Source organism: Gobio gobio (genome assembly GCF_949357685.1).
Source record: "Gobio gobio genome assembly, chromosome: 3".
Taxonomy (NCBI): Eukaryota; Metazoa; Chordata; class Actinopteri; order Cypriniformes; family Gobionidae; genus Gobio; species Gobio gobio.
In genome coordinates this window covers 61,914,008-61,939,758 of record NC_137099.1, presented here as the reverse complement: position 1 = coordinate 61,939,758, position 25,751 = coordinate 61,914,008, and the positions used below count along the sequence as shown (strand labels likewise).

The 25,751-nt window shown below is 41.1% G+C and overlaps 2 protein-coding genes across 5 annotated transcripts in view; one reads left to right on the top strand and one right to left on the bottom strand.

Annotated features, from left to right (window-relative positions):
* LOC307124221 (uncharacterized protein) overlaps positions 1 to 25,751 on the top strand; it is a gene marked incomplete at its 3' end in the record, with an annotated part of 717,433 nt that overhangs the window by 444,154 nt on the left and 247,528 nt on the right. The window lies entirely within an intron of this gene.
* LOC307122988 (B-cell receptor CD22-like) overlaps positions 1 to 25,751 on the bottom strand; it is a 106,260-nt gene that overhangs the window by 13,276 nt on the left and 67,233 nt on the right. For all 4 annotated transcript variants that reach the window (XM_079811350.1, XM_079811352.1, XM_079811349.1 and 1 more), the window contains 4 exons: positions 13,931 to 14,188; positions 10,804 to 11,061; positions 4,240 to 4,497; positions 2,643 to 2,900 (listed from right to left, as the gene is read on the bottom strand). In XM_079811350.1, the coding sequence (XP_079667476.1) occupies positions 2,643 to 2,900; positions 4,240 to 4,497; positions 10,804 to 11,061; positions 13,931 to 14,188 (1,032 nt within the window). The remainder of the gene's footprint in view (positions 1 to 2,642; positions 2,901 to 4,239; positions 4,498 to 10,803; positions 11,062 to 13,930; positions 14,189 to 25,751) is intronic.

Here is a 25,751-nt window from a genome sequence, read left to right as displayed (position 1 = left end):
TTTAACCACGGTTTTTGGTTTGGTTCAGTTCTGATGGCTTGTCACATCAGTTTTTTGCTATTCTATTATTAGGCAACAGGAACAGCAAGAGGTTAAGGAGAAAAAAATCCAATTTTTTTATTGCAATTCTCTTTCTTTATTTTACTTAAAAGAATTGAAAAACCTTTCTTAAACTTAAAACTTTACTTAAAAAAAACCTGTACACATTGCTAGTGTTTAGTATAATATAAAATAAATATACAGATTTACACTGGCAGCTCAGAGCTGTACAGCAGCATTTAAGTATGAAATTTAATGAATAAATGTAAAAATAAAACACTACATAGACTTCACTATAAAATATACATTGATTCTTATTGAAGCTACTGTGTTAGTTTTTCAGTCGAGAGCAGTCAGTGATTTTCTCTTTGTCTTTTGTTGTTGTATTAACATTAAAGGGATAGTTCGCTCAAAAATGAAAATTCTGTCATTGAGAAATGAGTACAGGTTTGGAACAATATTAGAGTGAGTAAATAATGATATAATTTTAGAGGTGAACTGCCCCTTTAAGGACAGCGTGTTCACAATAGGCTGCACTGCTGTCAATTTATCTAATATACAGACACACGCCGATTTTACTTTCACTTTAGACATAACCGACTGTGTTTATGTTAACCTTGTGTGTATTTGACAGTATTAGCACAGTAACACTACTTAGTCCAGTTATCACGTGTTTGACAGGCGTTTAGTGCGCGCGCTCGGAAAAGCGCATGTTAAAACCGTGCATAAGCACATGAATGAAATGTTAAACCGGCAAGGCTGTAAAACGCATGCAAATAATGAACTTTCGTGACTGTGAATAACTATAGTGTTCGATGAGTATAACTCTACCACTAACGTGTGATGTGAATGTATGTCGCGTTGTTCAGTAAACTGGGATGGAGGCAAATTATAGAATTTGTAGGAAAATAAATAATTAAATGCGAAACCGAAAAAAACGCAATTCACAAGCGCGTATTGAACCGTGAATGCCGTACCGAACAGTTCAATATTATATTGAGAATTGTGGCATCCCTAGTACTTACAATATTCCAAATGTTTCCAACTATTTGTAAATCGTGAGAAAATTGCTATTTTAACCAAGGAACCAGGACGTGTGAGGACGTCGCCTCTCATTTACGTCATATCTGCGTTACCCTCGGTTTCCAGTTTTGCAGAAACGTTTTACTCTTACTGCAGTGTGTAACAAGTGTCATAGCAGCAACCGAGAGAACGCACAGAGTAACGTCATAACATCATTTTCAACACACTCAGATGTGTCTAATATGATAAACAGAGCTGCGTTACCTCATACTCATGACTGGAAAAGTGGAAGTGGCGACTGTGGCAAAATTAAAGTCCCGCCGGCGACTATGCTATAATAAAGGTCCTGCTGCTCGCGAGGCTTGTGTTGCGCTCTTCTCATTAACAATCACTCCTAATTCTGCTTCATACTACAGTAACGTTAATAATCACATCCATGAACATGATTTCTGCCCGAGTCCTATCCCGATTCTTTTCCACCGGCTGTGAGGTGAAGACCACTTGTCCCAAGATTCTGCGCACAAACTTGGGGTTATCAAACTATACCTTTGTTTTGAATAGGGGACCTCTTGTGGATGGAAAAGTTACATAGTGCAGCTTTAAGGGTACATTTTTGTACCTCTAAGTCAGGGGTAGGCAAGTTCGGTCCTAAAGAGCTGATGTCCTGCAGAGTTTAGCTCAAACCCTACTAAGCCACCACAGTATAAAACTCATGGCTCCCAGCATGCATTGCAGCATTAAGTATGTCACCCTTGTTGAGATTCATATGCTGATTCTTAAATATCTGTGTGCGTCTAAATGTTTGTTGGAACTATATTTCGGGAAACACAGACTCGTGTTTAACTATGCTTATAATGACAGAACTTGCTAAGCGAAGTTAGCTAACGACGCTTTTGGGAAACCCACCTCTGAGCGTCACAGCGCTCCGCTTCGCTCATTACAGGCTCGTTCTCATCCGAACGCGAAACAGAATGTAGCTGTCGGTCGCACTACACCGTATTCATTTGCACATATATCTTCTTGAAGCCCCTCACCGAAAGCATAACTAGTCGATCACGAGTGGCTCAACAGGTAGATCTATAGATAAACTCATCTTTCAGGCATTTGACCGACCGGGTTGACACTTCAGCATGAGAAAGTGGGGGTGTGGCCTGTGAGTGTGTGAAACCAATCAAATGCGTGTGTCTCACGGCCAATGCGTGAAAGTTGGCAGCTCTGGGTATAAACAGAAGCATTGACTAGAGTGACCGCGTCAGAGCCGTAATGCACCGCAGCAGACGGGTTACACACTACAGCCTCATGTGCGATCCACATCTCTAGGCATAACTGAAGTAAACTAGTGTTTTTCCGCCACAGCCAATCATGCTGCTTGCTTAATGGCTCTCTGACATTGACGAGATTAACCCCTTAGGTATCGAAATTTGGTATAGAACGACAAGACATTTTACGATACTCAATGGTATCGAGGCAATACGGTCGTGCCTAAAAAGTATCAAACATGATACTCATCCCTAATTAACAATAAATATTACAAAATGAACTTATATTTGTGAACAATGTGCAGATGATCATTAACTCACACATGACGTTTAGAGTCACATCATCAGAGTATTTCTCTCCATGTTCATTGATGGATCTGCACTTGTATTCTTCACTGTCATCAGAGCTGATCTTTGAGATGCTGTAGATTCTTCCAGATCTTACAATCGTTCCTCCTTTAAACCAGCTGAAGTTCAGAGCAGGAGGGTTTGAATCACTGCTGCAGTTCAGAGTCACTGAATCTCCCTCCACTATTACACCAGATGGACTGATGGACACTGAGACGCTCTTTGGTGGATCTAAAACATAGAAAAATTTACATTAACAATAGGGTTGGGTATGGGTTAAAATTTTTCGATATCGATAACGATACCTTGACTTCGATACCGATTGCTGAACGATTCTTTTTTTGATACCAATTAAATTTTTCCATTTTAATAAGCCTCTCCTTGAACTTCACCTTATCGTGGTGGAGGGGTTTGAGTACCCGAATTATCCTGGGAGCTATGTTGTCGGGGGCTATATGCCCCTGGTAGGGTAAAAGTAAAAGTCCCGCCGGCGACAATGTCATAATAAAGGTCCCGCTGCTCGCGAGGCTTGTGTTGCGCTCTTCTCATTAACAATCACTGCTGCTCCTGCTTCATACTACAGTAACGTTAATAATCACATCCATGAACATGATTTCTGCCCGAGTCCTATCCCGATTCTTTTCCACCGGCTGTGAGGTGAAGACCACTTGTCCCAAGATTCTGTGCTTAAACTTGGGGTCATCATGCGCCAGCAGTACAGAAGAGTCCACTAGGTGGCAATACGCACAGTATTGAGCACCGTGTTCAGCCGTCGAAGAAGAGTGTGAAAAGACTGGTTTAAAAACAACACACTTGAAAAAAAGAGAACATTTTTGATTCTTCAGTGTTTCTTCCAAACTATGTTGCAATGGTGGATGCACTTCAGTTCTTCTCCGATAATGCCCAGCGAATGTCCCGTTGATGACAGGACTCAGTGCTGCCCTCCGATGTCTGGTAGAGCATAGGAAAAAAAATTCTGCGCATGTGTCGAACGCGATCATCCGCCTGCATCCGTGGTGTAGTATACTTTGAAAGACGCGCGGACAGGGCTGCGCGCATGATGCGTCCCGGCGCGGTAAGTGAAGTATACCCCGGGCTTAACACGGTAGCATAATGAGGGTCCCTAGATGCAAACCGAAGCATTGAGAACTTTGTAAGTGTACAAACAGTTTAATAAAAGATACTTTATAAAGACAGTACATTACGCATATACAGACAGGAGCCATCTTGGAAAACAGTCTTGACGAGTCGAGCCACGAACGCTGTGCTAAGTGAGCTGGTCAATAGGAATTAAGTTCATCTTAGCACAGCGTCCGTGGCTTGACTCGTCGAGACTGTTTTCCAAGATGGCTCCTGTCTGTATATGCCTAATGTACTGTCTTGACGAGATTAACCCCTTAGGTATCGAAATCCGGTATCGAACGACAAGACATTTTACAATACTCAATGGTATCAAGGCAATTCGGTCATGCCTAAAAAGTATCAAACATGATACTCAGGCCTAATTAACAATAAATATTACAAAATGAACTTAGATTTGTGAACAATGTGCAGATGATCATTAACTCACACATGACGTTTAGAGTCACAGCATCAGAGTATTTCTCTCCATGTTCATTGATGGATCTGCACTTGTATTCTCCACTGTCATCAGAGCTGATCTTTGAGATGCTGAAGATTCTTCCAGATCTTACAATCGTTCCTCCTTTAAACCAGCTGAAGGTCAGAGCAGGAGGGTTTGAATCACTGCTGCAGCTCAGAGTCACTGAATCTCCCTCCACTATTACACCAGATGGACTGATGGACACTGAGACGCTCTTTGGTGGATCTAAAACATAGAAAAATTAACATTTACAATAGGGTTGGGTAGCGGTTAAAATTTTTCGATATCGATAACGATACCTTGACTTCGATACCGGTTGCTGAACGATTCTTTTTTTGATACCAATTACATTTTTCCATTTTAATAAGCCTCTCCTTGAACTGTCACCTTATCGTGGTGGAGGGGTTTGAGTACCCGTATGATCCTGGGAGCTATGTTGTCAGGGGCTATATGCCCCTGGTTGGGTCTCCCAAGGCAAACAGGTCCTTGGTGACGGGCCAGACTAAGAACAGTTCACAAACCCGTTATGACTACAATCACAACAAGGACGAGACGTCGCCCGGCATAGCGCAGCCGGGGCCCCACCCCAGAGCCAATGATTCTTGTTTTCTTTTTTTTAGTTTTCATTTTTCAGTTTGACCTTTTTTACTTACTCATAGTTTACTTAAGGGCAGAATATATGCCTCACGCTCAAGCGCTGGCAAAAGTAGCCTAACGATTATGAATGTAAAAATAGCAAGGAGACATTTTAATTTTGTATTAATAAACTAGTGTTTTCTGAGTCCGTGTTGGCTACAAAGATGAAGTTGATGATGATGCCTACTCATCATCTACATTTACATTTTATATTTATATTTATACATTTAGCAGACGCTTTTATCCAAAGCGACTTACATTGCATTCAAGGTACACATTTTTTTACATTTTGTCAGTTCTTGCTTTTCCTGGGAATCAAACCCATGACCTTAGCGTTGCTAGCGTCACGCTCTACTGTTTGAGCTACAGGAAATGTCTGCAGTTGTGAACGTGTGCACGCCTACAGAAGGAATGTGAACTGGTTCATTTAAAATTAGACATTTCAAGCTATCTATAGACCCATTTCTCATATTTGAGAGGTAAATAGCCTACACTCTCAAAAAAAAGAGTACAAAATTGTACCTTTTAAGGTACAAGAGGCTGTCACTGGGGTGGTACCCTTAAAGGTGCACTATGCAACATTTTTTCAGTAAAATATCCAAAAACCACTAGGCCAGTGTTATATATTTTGTTCAGTTGAGTACTTACTAGGGATGCAACAATACAGTTAGTCCACGGTTCAATACATACCTCGGTTTTTTAACCACGGTTTTTGGTTTGGTTCAGTTCTGATGGCTTGTCACATCAGTTTTTTGCTATTCTATTATTAGGCAACAGGAACAGCAAGAGGTTAAGGAGAAAAAATACTATTTTTTTATTGCAATACTCTTTCTTTATTTTACTTAAAAGAATTGAAAAACCTTTCTTAAACTTAAAACTTTACTTTAAAAAAACCTGTACACATTGCTAGTGTTTAGTATAATATAAAATAAATATATATACAGATTTACACTGGCAGCTCAGAGCTGTACAGCAGCATTTAAGTATGAAATTTAATGAATAAATGTAAAAATAAAACACTACATAGACTTCACTATAAAATATACATTGATTCTTATTGAAGCTACTGTGTTAGTTTTTCAGTCGAGAGCAGTCAGTGATTTTCTCTTTGTCTTTTGTAGTTGTATAAACATTAAAGGGATAGTTCGTTCAAAAATTAAAATTCTGTCATCGAGAAATGAGTAAAGGTTTGGAACAATATTAGAGTGAGTAAATAATGATATAATTTTAGAGGTGAACTGCCCCTTTAAGGACAGCGTGTTCACAATAGGCTGCACTGCTGTCAATTTATCTAATATACAGACACACGCCGATTTTACTTTCACTTTAGACATAACCGACTGTGTTTATGTTAACCTTGTGTGTATTTGACAGTATTAGCACAGTAACACTACTTAGTCCAGTTATCACGTGTTTGACAGGCGTTTAGTGCGCGCGCTCGGAAAAGCGCATGTTAAAACCGTGCATAAGCACATGAATGAAATGTTAAACCGGCAAGGCTGTAAAACGCATGCAAATAATGAACTTTCGTGACTGTGAATAACTATAGTGTTCGATGAGTATAACTCTACCACTAACGTGTGATGTGAATGTATGTCGCGTTGTTCAGTAAACTGGGATGGAGGCAAATTATAGAATTTGTAGGAAAATAAATAATTAAATGCGAAACCGAAAAAAACGCAATTCACAAGCGCGTATTGAACCGTGAATGCCGTACCGAACGGTTCAATATTATATTGAGAATTGTGGCATCCCTAGTACTTACAATATTCCAAATGTTTCCAACTATTTGTAAATAGTGAGAAAATTGCTATTTTAACCAAGGAACCAGGACGTGTGAGGATGTTGCCTCTCAATTACGTCATATCTGCGTTACCCTCGGTTTCCAGTTTTGCAGAAACGCTTTACTCTTACTGCAGTGTGTAACAAGTGTCATAGCAGCAACCGAGAGAATGCACAAAGTAACGTCATAACATCATTTTCAACACACTCAGATGTGTCTAATATGATAAACAGAGCTGCGTTACCTCATACTCATGACCGGGAAAGCGGAAGTGGCGACTGTGGCAAAATAAAAGTCCCGCCGGCGACTATGCCATAATAAAGGTCCTGCTGCTCGCGAGGCTTGTGTTGCGCTCTTCTCATTAACAATCACTGCTGCTTCTGCTTCATACCACAGTAACGTAAATAATCACATCCATGAACATGATTTCTGCCCGAGTCCTATCCCGATTCTTTTCAACCGGCTGTGAGGTGAAGACCACTTGTCCCAAGATTCTGCGCTCAAACTTGGGGTCATCAAACTACGCCTACATTTTTGTACCTCTAAGTCAGAGGTAGGCAAGTTCGGTCCTAGAGAGCTGATGTCCTGCAGAGTTTCCCACTGAGCAAAGTTATGTCCAAAAGACGTCTTTTCAACGTCTTTGCCACTAGAGGCGTACGTTGAAAAGACGTCCACTGAGGAGCCAGAATGAAAGTTTTTATGACGTCTGTTTTTGACGTGTTCTGCACGTCCGATATAGACGTTCATGGAACCTCAAGGTTAAAAACTAGTTCAAATTGTGGACATATTTTCCATTTGTAATTGCAAAGCAACTCACAGACAGTGTGTGTTTGTCCAGAAATCATGAAAATAAAAGAAACTTCGCTCACACCTTTAGACACTTTAGACAACTTAGCATCTGTAATTCACACATCTTTGGATCGTGAGAGAATCGTGGGATTCAATCCAGGATCTTCTTGCTGTGAGGAGACAGTGTTTCCCACTGAGACACTGGTGCTGCCCTTAATCACAGACATAAGACACACTTTGACTATTTCTGTCAGACGTCTACAGAAGCTCTTACTGAGAATTAACAGAGGTTTAGATGTTGATGTTTGTTTCATTTGAAGTCACCATTGTGGTGGGAAGCGTTTGCTTTAGTTGGGCTCTTGGTCCCTATACTTAAGTTAGCTTTCCTTTGGCTGCTGTAACTGTGTGTGAGAAACGCAATAGTTGTGGCTGAGAAAGTTGATGACTAAATCATCAGATAGCAAGCATCTGATGTTGTGCCTGTGAGTTTTGCGTGTGTTGTTTCTTTTTAATATTTTATTATTTCCACTATAAGCTTGCGAAAACAGTACTGGCACCAATAGCATCAAAATGATCACTTGTCTTGAAGGATGATAAAACAGCATGTGCACACAATGTTTTGAGCAAATAATTCACATAGTCACACACAGACATCAAGATTTTGCCTATGCTTCACAACAACGGTGACAATCAAAACAAAAAAGCTTCATGCTGCAATGCATGATGGGTAGCTTCATAGTACAAAACTCATGCTTGATTGTCACCGTTTTTGTGAATCATATGCAAAATCTTGATGTCTGTGTGTGACCATATGAACTATTTGCTCAAAACATTGTGTGCACATACCGTTTTATCATCCCTCAGGACAAGTGATCATTTTGATGCTATTGTTGCCAGTACGTTACATTCACAAGTTAGTTTGCCAAACAAGCACACAAAACTTAAAAAAAAAAAAACATCAAATGATCACTTTCCAAAAGTTTAGTCATCAACAAGGAGCTGACAACACCTGATGTCGCTTTGTCTTTGCTTTCTCAGCCACAACTATTGTGTTTCACACACAGTTACAGCAGACAAAAAAAAAAGCTAACTCAAGTACAGGGACCAAGAGCCCAACTAAAGCAAACGCTTCCCACCACAATGGTGACTTCAAATGAAACAAACATCAACATCTAAACCTCTGTTAATTCTCAGTAAGAGCTTCTGTAGACGTCTGACAGAAATAGTCAAAGTGTGTCTTATGTCTGTGATTAAGGGCAGCACCAGTGTCTCAGTGGGAAACACTGTCTCCTCACAGCAAGAAGATCCTGGATTGAATCCCACGATTCTCTCACGATCCAAAGCTGTGTGAATTATAGATGCTAAGTTGTCTAAAGGTGTGAGCTAAGTTTCTTTAATTTTCCTGATTTCTGGACAAACACACACTGTCTGTGAGTTGCTTTGCAATTACAAATGGGAAATATGTCCACAATGAGCACATTACTAGTTTTTAACCTTGAGGTTCCATGAACGTCTATATCGGACGTGCAGAACACGTCAAAAACAGACGTCATAAAAACTTTCATTCTGGCTCCTCAGTGGACGTCTTTTCAACGTACGCCTCTAGTGGCAAAGACGTTGAAAAGACGTCTTTTGGACATAACTTGGCTCAGTGGGTTAGCTCCAACCCTACTAAGCCGCTACAGTATAAAACTCATGGCTCCCAGCATGCATTGAAGCATTAAGTATGTCACCCTTGTTGAGATTCATATGCTGATTCTTAAATATCTGTGTGCGTCTAAACGTTCGTTGGAACTATGTTTCGGGAAACAGACTCGTGTTCAATTATGCTTATGAAGGGATTGAAAATAATCAAAGATATTTGATATTTGAAATCCAACAAAGAAATTTGCTTTACTGTTGTCAACACATTTGCTTATCAGAAGGACCTGGAAGACAAAAGGCAGGCCTGTAGGCCGCAGGGGGTGCCACACCTTTTACTGTTGGGGAAGTTTGGTCTGATTGGTCAGTTTGAATGTTATGTGTGAGTTTGGTCTGATTGGTCAGTTTAAAAGAATACATTTGGTTTCAGTCACATGGTCAAGGAATACAGTAGATAAAAGAAGATTGGAAACTAGGCTCTCGCTCTCTTTTCCTCTGGCTCTTGAAGTCATCTGGGCTTCTTGTCTTTGCTCTCTTCTTCTCTCTCTCTCCCCCCCCCCCCTCTCTCTCTCTATCTCTCAGGTAACATTGTATTCATGCTGTGTACGATTAATGGTGTAAGTTTATCATCTCATCCATCCATTTTGAAACTATTTTAAGTGTAACCATAACCAGATTTTGTCATTAAATCCTTTCTATTACAAATACTGTGCTAACTAGTTTTGATTTAGTATTGACTTTGAAGTGCTCCCTATTGCAATACAATATTGTCATATTATAGCAACGCTCTCCCACATATTTTTCTATTGTAACTGCGCTTATCTCCGTCGTTGGTATGAGTTGCAGTGGGTGGAAATAGACAAGAAATGTACAGTTTTCTTCCATCTTTCTGATAACGTTTCTTTAGTCTCTGGCAACCCTGTAGATTGAACCATCTACAGGAGTCCACTCTTACACTTATAATGACAGAACTTGCAACGCGAAGTTAGCTAACAACGCTTTCAGGAAACGCACCCCTGAGCGTCACAGCGCTCCGCTTCATTCATTACAGGCTCGTTCTCATCAGAACGCAAAACAGAATGTAGCTGTCGGTCGCACTACACCGTATTTATTTGCACATATATCTTCTTGAAGCCCCTCACCGAAAGCATAACTAGTTGATCACGAGGGCTCAACGGGTAGATCTATAGATAAACTCATCTTTCAGGAATTTGACCGACCGGGTTGACACTTCAGCAAGAGAAATCGGGGGTATGGCGTGTGAGCGTGTGAAACCAATGCGTGTGTCTCACGACCAATGTGTGAGAGTTGGCAGCTCTGGGTATAAACAGAAGCATTGACTAGAGTGACCGCGTCAGAGCCGTAATGCACCGCAGCAGACGGGTTACACACTACAGCCTCACGTGCGATCCACGTCTCTAGGCATAACCGAAGTAAACTAGTGTTTTTCCGCCACAGCCAATCATGCTGCTTGCTTATTGGCTCTCTGACATTGATGAGATTAACCCCTTAGGTGTCGAAATTTGGTATCAAACGACAAGACATTTTACGATACTCAATGGTATCGAGGCAATTCGGTCGTGCCTAAAAAGTATCAAACATGATACTCATCCCTAAATAACAATAAATATTACAAAATGAACTTATATTTGTGAACAATGTGCAGATGATCATTAACTCACACATGACGTTTAGAGTCACAGCATCAGAGTATTTCTCTCCATGTTCATTGATGGATCTGCACTTGTATTCTCCACTGTCATCAGAGCTGATCTTTGAGATGCTGTAGATTCTTCCAGATCTTACAATCGTTCCTCCTTTAAACCAGCTGAAGTTCAGAGCAGGAGGGTTTGAATCACTGCTGCAGTTCAGAGTCACTGAATCTCCCTCCACTATTACACCAGATGGACTGATGGACACTGAGACGCTCTTTGGTGGATCTAAAACATAGAAAAATTAACATTAACAATAGGGTTGGGTATCGGTTAAAAATTTTCGATATCATTAACGATACCTTGACTTCGATACCGATTGTTGAACGATTCTTTTTTTGATACCAATTAAATTTTTCCATTTTAATAAGCCTCTCCTTGAACTGTCACCTTATCGTGGTGGAGGGGTTTGAGTACCCAAATTATCCTGGGAGCTATGTTGTCAGGGGCTATATGCCCCTGGTAGGGTCTCCCAAGGCAAACAGGTCCTTGGTGACGGGCCAGACTAAGAACAGTTCACAAACCCGTTATGACTACAATCACAACAAGGACGAGACGTCGCCCGGCATAGCTCAGCTAAGGCCCCACCCCGGAGCCAATGATTCTTTTTTTCTTTTTTTTTGTTTTCTTTTTTCAGTTTGACTTTTTTTACTTACTCATAGTTTACTTAACGGCAGAATATATGCCTCACGCTCAAGCGATGGCAAAAGTAGCCTAAAGGCCTGTACACACCGAGACGAATATCGCACGCGCTTATCGCCAGCTTCTTTCGTGACGTTTTTCGGCGCGTCTTGAGTGTTTACACCCAAGCAATTTCCACTGGCGATATGCAGAGTGAACGTGCACATTCAGTAGATAGCGCTTCCGGTACACAAGGTGGTGCTGCGGCACTTTAAGCTTCTGACACTCGCTTGTCACACAGAAGAAGAAGAGAGACAGTATTTACGTGCTTACCAAAACCACAGATATATTATGTCTTTGGCCAAAACCATTCACACACTTTTTGCTAACTGGCAAGCAGCATTTGCAGCCCATCTTCTTCTTTGTCTACTTACTACTTCTTCGTCGTATCAATGTGTACTCGGCAAGACCGATTTTGTGCTTGAGCGCCACCAAGTCGTGTTTTACTGTCACTTCAGCAGCTCCAGGCACGTGAACAAAAGCGCTAATCTCATTGGTCGGCCAGTTTGGTCGCGTCCCGTCAAAATAAAAAAACTAACCCGAGGCGTTTTTTTTTAAAATGACGCTTTTACGCCTGGCGTTTTATGCGGTGATAAACGCGCGCAAAAATCTTCCCGGTGTGAACAGGCCTTAACGATTATGAATGTAAAAATAGCAAGGAGACATTTTAATTTTTTATCAATAAACTAGTGTTTTCTGAGTCCGTGTTGGCTACAAAGATGAAGTTGATGATGATGCCTACTCATCATCTCCGCAGTTGTGAACGTGTGCACGCCTACAGAAGGAATTTGAATTGGTTTGTTAAAAATTAGACATTTCAAGCTTTCTATAAGCCTATTTCTCATGTCTGTGAGGTAAATAGCTTACACTCTCAAAAAAAGAGTACAAAATCGTACCTTTTAAGGTACAAGTGGCCGTCACTGGGGTGGTACCCTTAAAGGTGCACTATGCAACATTTTTTCAGTAAAATATCCAAAAACCACTAGGCCAGTGTGATATATTTTGTTCAGTTGAGTACTTACAATATCCCAAATGTTTCCAACTATTTGTAAATCGTGAGAAAATTGCTATTTTAACCAAGGAACCAGGACGTGTGAGGGCGTCGATTACGTCATATCTGCGTTACCCTCGGTTTCCAATTTTGCAGAAACGCTTTACTCTTACTGCAGTGTGAACAAGCGTCATAGCAGCAACCGAGAGAACGCACAGAGTAACGTCATAACATCATTTTCAACACACTCAGATGTGTCTAATATGATAAACAGAGCTGCGTTACCTCATACTCATGACCGGGAAAGCGGAAGTGGCGACTGTGGCCAAATTATATGTCCCGCCGGCGACTATGCCATAATAAAGGTCCCGCTGCTCGCGAGGCTTGTGTTGCGCTCTTCTCATTAACAATCACTCCTGCTCCTGCTTCATACTACAGTAACGTTAATAATCACATCCATGAACATGATTTCTGCCCGAGTCCTATCCCGATTCTTTTCCACCGGCTGTGAGGTGAAGACCACTTGTCCCAAGATTCTGTGCTTAAACTTGGGGTCATCATGCGCCAGCAGTACAGAAGAGTCCACTAGGTGGCAATACGCACAGTATTGAGCACAGTGTTCAGCCGTCGAAGAAGAGTGTGAAAAGACTGGTTTAAAAACAACACACTTGAAAAAAAGAGAACATTTTTGATTCTTCAGTGTTTCTTCCAAACTATGTTGCAATGGTGGATGCACTTCAGTTCTTCTCCGATAATGCCCAGCGAATGTCCCGTTGATGACAGGACTCAGTGCTGCCCTCCGATGTCTGGTAGAGCATAGGAAAAAAAAATTCTGCGCATGTGTCGAACGCGATCATCCGCCTGCATCCGTGGTGTAGTATACTTTGAAAGACGCGCGGACAGGGCTGCGCGCATGATGCGTCCCGGCGCGGTAAGTGAAGTATACCCCGGGCTTAACACGGTAGCATAATGAGGGTCCCTAAATGCAAACCAGCATTGAGAACTTTGTAAGTGTACAAACAGTTTAATAAGAAGATACTTTATAAAGACAGTACATTACGCATATACAGACAGGAGCCATCTTGGAAAACAGTCTTGACGAGTCGAGCCACGAACGCTGTGCTAAGTGAGCTGGTCAATAGGAATTAAGTTCATCTTAGCACAGCGTCCGTGGCTTGACTCGTCGAGACTGTTTTCCAAGATGGCTCCTGTCTGTATATGCCTAATGTACTGTTTTGACGAGATTAACCCCTTAGGTATCGAAATCCGGTATCGAACGACAAGACATTTTACAATACTCAATGGTATCGAGGCAATTCGGTCATGCCTAAAAAGTATCAAACATGATACTCAGGCCTAATTAACAATAAATATTACAAAATGAACTTAGATTTGTGAACAATGTGCAGATGATCATTAACTCACACATGACGTTTAGAGTCACAGCATCAGAGTATTTCTCTCCATGTTCATTAATGGATCTGCAGTTGTATTCTCCAATGTCATCAGAGCTGATCTTTGAGATGCTGTAGATTCTTCCAGATCTTACAATCGTTCCTCCTTTAAACCAGCTGAAGGTCAGAGCAGGAGGGTTTGAATCACTGCTGCAGTTCAGAGTCACTGAATCTCCCTCCACTATTACACCAGATGGACTGATGGACACTGAGACGCTCTTTGGTGGATCTAAAACATAGAAAAATTAACATTTACAATAGGGTTGGGTAGCGGTTAAAATTTTTCGATATCGATAACGATACCTTGACTTCGATACCGGTTGCTGAACGATTCTTTTTTTGATACCAATTACATTTTTCCATTTTAATAAGCCTCTCCTTGAACTGTCACCTTATCGTGGTGGAGGGGTTTGAGTACCCGAATGATCCTGGGAGCTATGTTGTCAGGGGCTATATGCCCCTGGTTGGGTCTCCCAAGGCAAACAGGTCCTTGGTGACGGGCCAGACTAAGAACAGTTCACAAACCCGTTATGACTATAAACACAACAAGGACGAGACGTCGCCCGGCATAGCGCAGCCGGGGCCCCACCCCAGAGCCAATGATTCTTGTTTTTTTGTTTTTTTTAGTTTTCATTTTTCAATTTGACCTTTTTTACTTACTCATAGTTTACTTAAGGGCAGAATATATGCCTCACGCTCAAGCGCTGGCAAAAGTAGCCTAACGATTATGAATGTAAAAATAGCAAGGAGACATTTTAATTTTGTATTAATAAACTAATGTTTTCTGAGTCCGTGTTGGCTACAAAGATGAAGTTGATGATGATGCCTACTCATCATCTCCATTTACATTTTATATTTATATTTATACATTTAGCAGACGCTTTTATCCAAAGCGACTTACATTGCATTCAAGGTACACATTTTTTTACATTTTGTCAGTTCTTGCTTTTCCTGGGAATCAAACCCATGACCTTAGCGTTGCTAGCGTCACGCTCTACTGTTTGAGCTACAGGAAATCTCTGCAGTTGTGAACGTGTGCACGCCTACAGAAGGAATGTGAACTGGTTCATTTAAAATTAGACATTTCAAGCTTTCTATAGACCTATTTCTCATGTCTGTGAGGTAAATAGCCTACACTCTCAAAAAAAGAGTACAAAATTGTACCTTTTAAGGTACAAGAGGCTGTCACTGGGGTGGTACCCTTAAAGGTGCACTATGCAACATTTTTTCAGTAAAATATCCAAAAACCACTAGGCCAGTGTTATATATTTTGTTCAGTTGAGTACTTACTAGGGATGCAACAATACAGTTAGTCCACGGTTCAATACATACCTCGGTTTTTTAACCACGGTTTTTGGTTTGGTTCAGTTCTGATGGCTTGTCACATCAGTTTTTTGCTATTCTATTATTAGGCAACAGGAACAGCAAGAGGTTAAGGAGAAAAAATACAATTTTTTTATTGCAATACTCTTTCTTTATTTTACTTAAAAGAATTGAAAAACCTTTCTTAAACTTAAAACTTTACTTTAAAAAAACCTGTACACATTGCTAGTGTTTAGTATAATATAAAATAAATATATATACAGATTTACACTGGCAGCTCAGAGCTGTACAGCAGCATTTAAGTATGAAATTTAATGAATAAATGTAAAAATAAAACACTACATAGACTTCACTATAAAATATACATTGATTCTTATTGAAGCTACTGTGTTAGTTTTTCAGTCGAGAGCAGTCAGTGATTTTCTCTTTGTCTTTTGTAGTTGTATAAACATTAAAGGGATAGTTCGCTCAAAAATGAAAATTCTGTCATCGAGAAATGAGTACAGGTTTGGAACAATATTAGAGTGAATAAATAATGATATAATTTTAGAGGTGAACTGCCCCTTTAAGGACAGCGTGTTCATAATAGGCTGCACTGCTGTCAATTTATCTAATATACAGACACACGCCGATTTTACTTTCACTTTAGACATAACCGACTGTGTTTATGTTAACCTTGTGTGTATTTGACAGTATTAGCACAGTAACACTACTTAGTACAGTTATCACGTGTTTGACAGGCGTTTAGTGTGCGCGCTCGGAAAAGCGCATGTTAAAACCGTGCATAAGCACATGAATGAAATGTTAAACCGGCAAGGCTGTAAAACGCATGCAAATAATGAACTTTCGTGACTGTGAATAACTATAGTGTTCAATGAGTATAACTCTACCACTAACGTGTGATGTGAATGTATGTCGCATTGTTCAGTAAACTGTGATGGAGGCAAATTATAGAATTTGTAGGAAAATAAATAATTAAATGCGAAACCGAAAAAAACGCAATTCACAAGCGCGTATTGAACTGTGAATGCCGTACCGAACGGTTCAATATTATATTGAGAATTGTGGCATCCCTAGTACTTACAATATTCCAAATGTTTCCAACTATTTGTAAATCGTGAGAAAATTGCTATTTTAACCAAGGAACCAGGACGTGTGAGGACGTCGCCTCTCATTTACGTCATATCTGCGTTACCCTCGGTTTCCAGTGTCATAGCAGCAACCGAGAGAACGCACAAAGTAACATCATAACATCATTTTCAACACACTCAGATGTGTCTAATATGATAAACAGAGCTGCGTTACCTCATAATCATGACCGGGAAAGCGGAAGTGGCGACTGTGGCAAAATAAAAGTCCCGCCGGCGACTATGCTATAATAAAGGTCCTGCTGCTCGCGAGGCTTGTGTTGCGCTCTTCTCATTAACAATCACTCCTGCTTCTGCTTCATACTACAGTAACGTAAATAATCACATCCATGAACATGATTTCTGCCCGAGTCCTATCCCGATTCTTTTCAACCGGCTGTGAGGTGAAGACCACTTGTCCCAAGATTCTGCGCTCAAACTTGGGGTCATCAAACTATACGCCTACATTTTTGTACCTCTAAGTCAGAGGTAGGCAAGTTCGGTCCTAGAGAGCTGATGTCCTGCAGAGTTTAGCTCCAACCCTACTAAGCCGCTACAGTATAAAACTCATGGCTCCCAGCATGCATTGCAGCATTAAGTATGTCACCCTTGTTGAGATTCATATGCTGATTCTTAAATATCTGTGTGCGTCTAAACGTTCGTTGGAACTATGTTTCGGGAAACAGACTCGTGTTCAATTATGCTTATGAAGGGATTGAAAATAATCAAAGATATTTGATATTTGAAATCCAACAAAGAAATTTGCTTTACTGTTGTCAACACATTTGCTTATCAGAAGGACCTGGAAGACAAAAGGCAGGCCTGTAGGCCGCAGGGGGTGCCACACCTTTTACTGTTGGGGAAGTTTGGTCTGATTGGTCAGTTTGAATGTTATGTGTGAGTTTGGTCTGATTGGTCAGTTTAAAAGAATACATTTGGTTTCAGTCACATGGTCAAGGAATACAGTAGATAAAAGAAGATTGGAAACTAGGCTCTCGCTCTCTTTTCCTCTGGCTCTTGAAGTCATCTGGGCTTCTTGTCTTTGCTCTCTTCTTCTCTCCCCCCCCCCCCCCTCTCTCTCTCTCTCTATCTCTCTCTCTATCTCTCAGGTAACATTGTATTCATGCTGTGTACGATTAATGGTATAAGTTTATCATCTCATCCATCCATTTTGAAACTATTTTAAGTGTAACCATAACCAGATTTTGTCATTAAATCCTTTCTATTACAAATACTGTGCTAACTAGTTTTGATTTAGTATTGACTTTGAAGTGCTCCCTATTGCAATACAATATTGTCATATTATAGCAACGCTCTCCCACATATTTTGCTATTGTAACTGCGCTTATCTCCGTCGTTGGTATGAGTTGCAGTGGGTGGAAATAGACAAGAAATGTACAGTTTTCTTCCATCTTTCTGATAACGTTTCTTTAGTCTCTGGCAACCCTGTTGATTGAACCATCTACAGGAGTCCACTCTTACAGATGGTGCCGAAAACCCGGGATCCCTTGCAGTGAATTTTCTGAAATTTACTTTGATCTGTGTAAGAATGAGGACATTTTTTCACAGTTGATCTTGTGAATGGATTAAAGCTAACCTTCTGACCAAGAAATGGGTAAGTCTGTTTTCATTTTTTAATGGTTGAAGGAATTGCATGAAACAGAATTTAGAAGGTTTTAAATAGCTTCAATAGTCCCATTACTGTACAATCCGTGAATATTCAGATAATCTCCTCGGGATGGAAGGGAAAATTTCTAGTGACATATTGTTTGCTTTATGGAGTGAAAAAGTTGAGCCTACCTTGTCCAAACTCAAGAAAGAGTATATTGGAATTAAAAGTTCAGATGATGAAATGTTCAGATATTGGGAATTAAATGGCCAACATCAAAAGAAATCAAAACATGGTGAAATAATTGAGGCTTTAAACTTCATAAGTTGTAAAAGGCTACGTGATGTGACAACACATCTATTTTCAAGTATAGATGCGAAATGTAAAGAAGTGGATTCTAAAAATGAAGAAGCAGAAAAGTCTGAGGCAAAGATTCAAGATCTTCAAACGCAGCTAGATAATTTACTAGCTGAGCAGTTAGCCCTGACTGAAAAGTGTAAAAAGCACAAAGAAACCATTGCAGATCTCAAGGCTAAGCTAAATGCTGAAAAGTGCATGACTCCCATAATGCTTAACAGCAATGGGATTAAAAAGCATGTTCACTTCGTAGATGAGGTGACTTGCTCTAATGAATCTGAAGCATTTAGTTCAGAAAATGCACAAGAAAGTGTGTCTATTTTAGCTCTTAAGGGGATGCAGGATGATTTACAAGCATCCGAGAGTCATGAATATACTGAAATTCCAGGAGAACGTAGCAGACAACCCAATGGCAAAGAGAACAGGTTTTGCAGATACTGTCAGAAAATCGGTCATGCCGAGGGAAAATGCTGGTCACTGGGTAACGGGCGACCTCCGCCGTATTTTCAGAAAAATAGGAAATTACTTTCTAAAGGCAAAGAACAGCGCTCATTTGCAGGTAAAACTCTCAGTGAGCTAACTGCAGTGTTCATGCAAGGCCTTCAGCTATTAACTTCACTTGCGAGTGGGCTAGCAGCCTCTTAGCAAGGAGTTTAATAGTAAAACATTCAGATTGCAATGATCCTGTTTGTATTTTCAAATTTGTAATTGGACTAAACACATTGTGCGCATTGATTACACATTATAGTTATTTGTGATACGAGATACACATAGACTAGTCAAGTTTGTTCTTTAAAACACATGATTGCTTTACTGTAAGTGATGAAACACTTACACAGCAAAATCCCCAGTGTTAAATTAACACTCCTCAGTGTACATATGTGTCCACACTACAGGGTGTTAAAAGTAACATGTCACGGGGTGACAAAACAAACCGAACGGGACTAAGATCCTGGTGAATACTGTTGCAGGATTTTCCAGTGAACCTCCGGTCTATGCCCTGTGAATCTGTTGCCATGGCAGCGGGGCTGATTGCCTGAGTGACAGCAGGTGTGGGGCAATTATAGAGAACGCTGTGAGAGGGACACCTATTGAGATGAGGCTTTAAAAACAGAGAGGAAACAGACTGTTGGGTGGTTCTCCTCCCGTATGATGCTGTGTTTGTCAGCGGGTTGCTCTTTTCATTGAGGCTGGGCTGTGGAGTGGGGAAGATTGGAGTTGGGGAAGAGGAAGGAAGGAGTGAAGTATTTGGCAGCGAAGACTTGAGGAATATCGTCCGTAGTGAGAAAGACGCAAGTGATGAGTATTTGATCCGTTGTTTATATGCACTAACACTGAAGTGGTGTGGAGAGTTTGGAAAACGTTTGGCACGAGTGAACATTACACCGAGTGAATTAATGATCTGTCTCCAACTTCTGTCCTCTCCTTGCCGAATGTGGTGATCGCTGCATCATTCTTCTGCTTTCCCGGAGCAAAGTCAAGCCCTGATCGAGGACGAGATCCGATCTGGTGGGAGAAAAGACCGGTGGGTGAGTGCTGGCCCGAATGCACGGTGTGCGAGTGGAATTGCAGTGCCTGAAGTGAAGATTTACACGGTTTGTGCTGTGAAGTGAAATTTGTGTGTGGAGAAGTAATAGAAGTCTGCCGTGCACTCCTCTCCTACAGTCTTCCACCCGCTGTCTCTAACGAAGGGTCTTGATAAAGCAACTGCCCAACTTCCGGCTTGAAAAGACCCGGCCCCGCTAGTGCTGAGTGCTTCATATATCATGTACTGTTGAAACTGTGCTGTGTCTGTTCTAGTGCTCAGCCGAAGTGAGCGTCCCGCTCTAAGTGTCCTCCCCGCCTGGTGGTCTCCACACGCCCTATTGGAAGCCTTTACCCTGTTCAGAAGAAGAAAAGGTATATCAGTTGCAAGCTTCATGTACTGTAGAACCGTTGAAACTGTGCTGTGTCTATCCCAGTGTTCAGCCGACGTGAGCGTCCCGCTCTAAGTGTCCTCCCCGCCTGGTGGTCTCCACACGCCCTATTGGAAGCCTTTACCCTGTTCAGAAGAAGAAAAGGTATATCAGTTGCAAGCTTCATGTACTGTAGAACCGTTGAAACTGTGCTGTGTCTATCCCAGTGTTCAGCCGACGTGAGCGCCCCGCTCTAAGTGTCCTCCCCGCCTGGTGGTCTCCACACGCCCTTATTGGAAGCCTTGATCCTGTTCAAAGGAGGGAAGGTATATCAGTTGCGAAGCTTCACACACTGTTGAACCATTGAGACCTTGCTGTACTGTTCCAGTGCTCAGCAGAAGTGGAGTGTTCCGTCCAAAGTGTCCTTCCCGCCTGGTGGTCTCCACACGCCCCTATTGGAAGCCTTGACTCTGTTCGAAAGGAGAGAAGGTATATCAGTTGAAAAGCTTCACATACTGTTGAACCGTTGAGACCTTGCTATACTGTTCCAGTGCTCAGCGGAAGTGGAGTGTTCCGTCCAAAGTGTCCTCCCCGCCTGGTGGTCGAGTGTTCCGTCCAAAGTGTCCTTCCCGCCTGGTGGTCTCCACACGCCCCTATTGGAAGCCTTGACCCTGTTCGAAAGGAGAGAAGGTATATCAGTTGAAAAGCTTCACATACTGTTGAACCGTCGAAACTGTGCTGTGTCTGTCCCAGTGTTCAGCTGACGTGAGCGCCCCGCTCAAAGTGTCCCTCCCGCCTGGTGGTCCCCACACGCCCTATTTGGAAGCCTTTACCCTGCTCAGAAGAAGAAGAGAGTGGCTCGCTTGCCCCCACCTCTGAGTACCTCCCTCCGGAGTAACCCCAGTGACTCGCTTCGCCCTCGCATCGGCATACTTACCTGGTTCCAGTCTGAATGGGGTGCGCATGACCACGGCCTCCCCTCTTGAGTCCCGTAGAGGAATACTCACCCTGTGACCTACCTGGACGGCGCGGGGATTCCCCCCTGATTCCCCTCCGACGAGCCTCCGGTCCGCCACGAACGTCCCTCCCCTCCCGTCCTGGGAGGTTGGTAGACTCTTGAACTGTCCGGGTGGCAAGAAGAAGATTTTAATTAGGACTTATCCAATTCATCGACCTTTTAACAATAATAAATAAACTGTATTATTTTATTCCCTTGTCTGTCTGGTCCTTGACACGTTCCTCGGGGTGGTTCCCGGGTTTCCAGGGGTGGGTGCAGTCTGGTTTGGCCCGCCCCGACCTGTGACAAACACTTAAGAAGTGTTAAAGTTAATGAGATAATTAAGTGATTAATTAAGTCATGATTGACCATTAGTGATGAGAAACACAAGAACTACAATTGACTTCAGCCACAGCTTTAGATGAAATCCACTGAAGATAAAAGAAGACATTAAATCTCTGAAGATCTCAGCAGAGGAGGATTAAACAACTCCACAAACAGCATTACCAGCTTCACACATTATTAACCAGACTGACTTTATTTCTGTCAGACAACTACAGAAGCTCTTATTGAGAATTACATTTTTTGTTGAAACTTTTTTAATGTCACCCACCACGGTGATCAGTGTTTTCTTTAGTTGGGCAGTTTGATGACATTTTAATGTTAGTGTTTCTCTGACTGCTGTAACTGAGTTTACTATGGCAAGAAAAGCAAGAGTAAACACAATCAGATGCTCTCGGCTGCTCAGTGATAAGAGTATGATCATTGTATAGTGATTTAAATCACTGATTAACTTTGTTTTTACTGTGATTCCAGGAAAGATCCAGATTGGTTTTAATCAGTAGAGCTGAATAGGTTTTAAAGCAGATTCTACACTAATCACTTCTAACTCCTGCGAGATTAACTCACACACAGACATAAAGAATCAGCCTATGAATCTCAACAATGGTGACATGCTTCATGCCTCAATGCATTCTGGGAGCCATGGATGAGTTATGCATGATGCACCCAGAATGCATTGCGGCATTAAGCATGTCACCATTGTTGAGATTCATAGGCTGATTCTTGATGTCTGTGTGTGAGTAAATATCGCAGGAGTTAGAAGTGCTTATTGTGTGATGTGTTATTAAACCGGAAAACAAGACTTATGTACATGTTTTAAACATTGATCAGTTTATCTGATGAAAACACTGTTGGATCTCCTACAGTAGAGTCACAAGGCGACTATAATCCATGACTCTCAGGAGATCAGCAAATAAGGCACTATATGATGATAACAACTGCATCACCAACAACAAGCCAACATCATCTGTCATCAACTTGTCATCATCAATTTTCTCTTGCTGTTCTCACCGTAACAAACAGCTACAGCAGGCAGAGAGAAAAAAAATACTGATAAGTCAAGGGTGAAGAGCCCAACTAAAGTAACACTGATCACCATAATGGTGGTGTCAAACAAAACTATTATTTTCAATAAATCATCAACATCTAAACCTCAGTAAGAGCTTCTGTAGACGTCTGACAGAAATAAAGTCAGTCTGGTTAATAATGTGTGAAGCTGGTAATGCTGTTTGTGGAGTTGTTTAATCCTCTGCTGAGATCTTCAGAGATTTAATGTCTTATTTTATCTTCAGTTGATTTCATCTAAAGCTGTGACTGAAGTCAGTTGTAGTTCTTGTGTTTCTCATCACTAATGGTCAATCATAACTTAATTAATCACTTAATTATCTCATTAACTTTAACACTTCTTAAGTGTTACTTTTAACACCCTGTAGTGTGGACACATATGTACACTGAGGAGTGTTAATTTAACACTGGGGATTTTGCTGTGTAGGATAAAGGCTGTAGATGCTGTGCATTCTAGGCCATGGATCTTGTGTAAATTGGAATAACTTTAATACTGGAATTGTACAGCAATTTCAAGTTGCATGTGTGTCTATGTTGAATTTGTTAGTCTCCGAATTGGAAACTCTGCTATTTCCGATATAGCTGCAGTTAAACCAAGAACAGGAGCATATAATTGCCATGTGGCTACAGTGTGAATTACAATTGCATTAACCATGAGAATGTTTTCATCATAGCGCAGGATTCAAGAACTCCAAACTTTGCATTTTATCATGCTCCTTAACAAAAACATTGGTGTGAGAGGAATTTTGAGCCAGGTCACATCTCATACTCACATTCACATACTGGCTGCCTGTTTTACAACAGGGCTAAATTTGCATCACAATTGTAAACCTCCTCACCAGTGTTTGGACATGATTTACACATAGCCACAGCTAAATTCAGTCACATAAATTTGATTTTCACACAAAGTCAAATCTCCATCTGCCTCACAAAATGTCTTTACATCTAGACTGTATTCCAACTGTGAATTTCTTCAAGTTATTGTTTGTTTTGTTTCCTTCTTTTGATTTACTAAATCAGGTATTATTTGTCTCACCAATTTAAATATAGTTCTGAGTCTTTGTATTTTGTCCATTTTACAATGTAACAATGGTTTTGGACATGAATTCAATTGAATTTCTGTATTTGGTTACACAATATTTTGCTGAAACTCTTAATGAAAGAGGGGTATAAACCCAACAATGTGATTGTTGTTTTGTTATGATGCAGATTATTTATATATTTCTAGAAATAATGTAAGAGCTTGTGAGATCTTCTTTTATTCTAAACCTTGACCACTTAAGTACATCGAATTAAAGGCTTATTGCCAGAGAATATTTTAATCTGACCATATCAAACTTCTGACCAATGACAAATGCCAATGACCAAATGACAAATGACAAAAGTGTATGCTATTTTGCTGTTTGTTGGGCTATTTGTTACAGATTCCTGCTGCTCGAATTCACCTCCTGTGTTCTGCCTCAGAAAGAGAGACAAGCGTTTGTTCTCATCTTCAGTGACTGTTCTTGAGGTGTGAGCTATTCAATGGACGTTTTGCATATCATTGATCAAAGAGATTGCACCACACCATTTGATGAAGTTGTCAAGCAGGTGTAAGGACTGACAGACTGCTTTTCCAACATGCCTGGACGACAAGTCTGAAGATGACATCTACACAACTGAAAGCATGTCTTTGTTGACTGTGTCACCTCTGGACATTTTATAAATGTGGCCAAATGTGCCAAGGGGGGACTGAAGGGATTGAAAATAATCAAAGATATTTGATATTTGAAATCCAACAAAGAAATTTGCTTTACTGTTGTCAACACATTTGCTTATCAGAAGGACCTGGAAGACAAAAGGCAGGCCTGTAGGCCGCAGGGGGTGCCACACCTTTTACTGTTGAGGAAGTTTGGTCTGATTGGTCAGTTTGAATGTTATGTGTGAGTTTGATCTGATTGGTCAGTTTAAAAGAATACATTTGGTTTCAGTCACATGGTCAAGGAATACAGTAGATAAAAGAAGATTGGAAACTAGGCTCTCGCTCTCTTTTCCTCTGGCTCTTGAAGTCATCTGGGCTTCTTGTCTTTGCTCTCTTCTTCTCCCCCCCCCCCCCCTCTCTCTTTCTCTATCTCTCAGGTAACATTGTATTCATGCTGTGTACGATTAATGGTATAAGTTTATCATCTCATCCATCCATTTTCAAACTATTTTAAGTGTAACCATAACCAGATTTTGTCATGAAATCCTTTCTATTACAAATACTGTGCTAACTAGTTTTGATTTATTATTGACTTTGAAGTGCTCCCTATTGCAATACAATATAGTCATATTATAGCAACGCTCTCCCACATATTTTGCTATTGTAACTGCGCTTATCTCCGTCGTTGGTATGAGCAGTGGGTGGAAATAGACAAGAAATTTACAGTTTTCTTCCATCTTTCTGATAACGTTTCTTTAGTCTCTGGCAACCCTGTAGATTGAACCATCTACAGGAGTCCACTCTTACACTTATAATGACAGAACTTGCGACGCGAAGTTAGCTAACAACGCTTTCGGGAAACGCACCCCTGAGCGTCACAGCACTCCGCTTCATTCATTACAGGCTCGTTCTCATCAGAACGCAAAACAGAATGTAGCTGTCGGTCGCACTACACCGTATTTATTTGCACATATATCTTCTTGAAGCCCCTCACCAAAAGCATAACTAGTTGATCACGAGGGCTCAACGGGTAGATCTATAGATAAACTCATCTTTCAGGAATTTGACCGACCGGGTTGACACTGCAGCGTGAGAAATCGGGGGTGTGGCGTGTGAGCGTGTGAAACCAATGCGTGTGTCTCACGACCAATGTGTGAGAGTTGGCAGCTCTGGGTATAAACAGAAGCATTGACTAGAGTGACCGCGTCAGAGCCGTAATGCACCGCAGCAGACGGGTTACACACTACAGCCTCATGTGCGATCCACATCTCTAGGCATAACTGAAGTAAACTAGTGTTTTTCCGCCACAGCCAATCATGCTGCTTGCTTATTGGCTCTCTGACATTGATGAGATTAACCCCTTAGGTATCGAAATTTGGTATCAAACGACAAGACA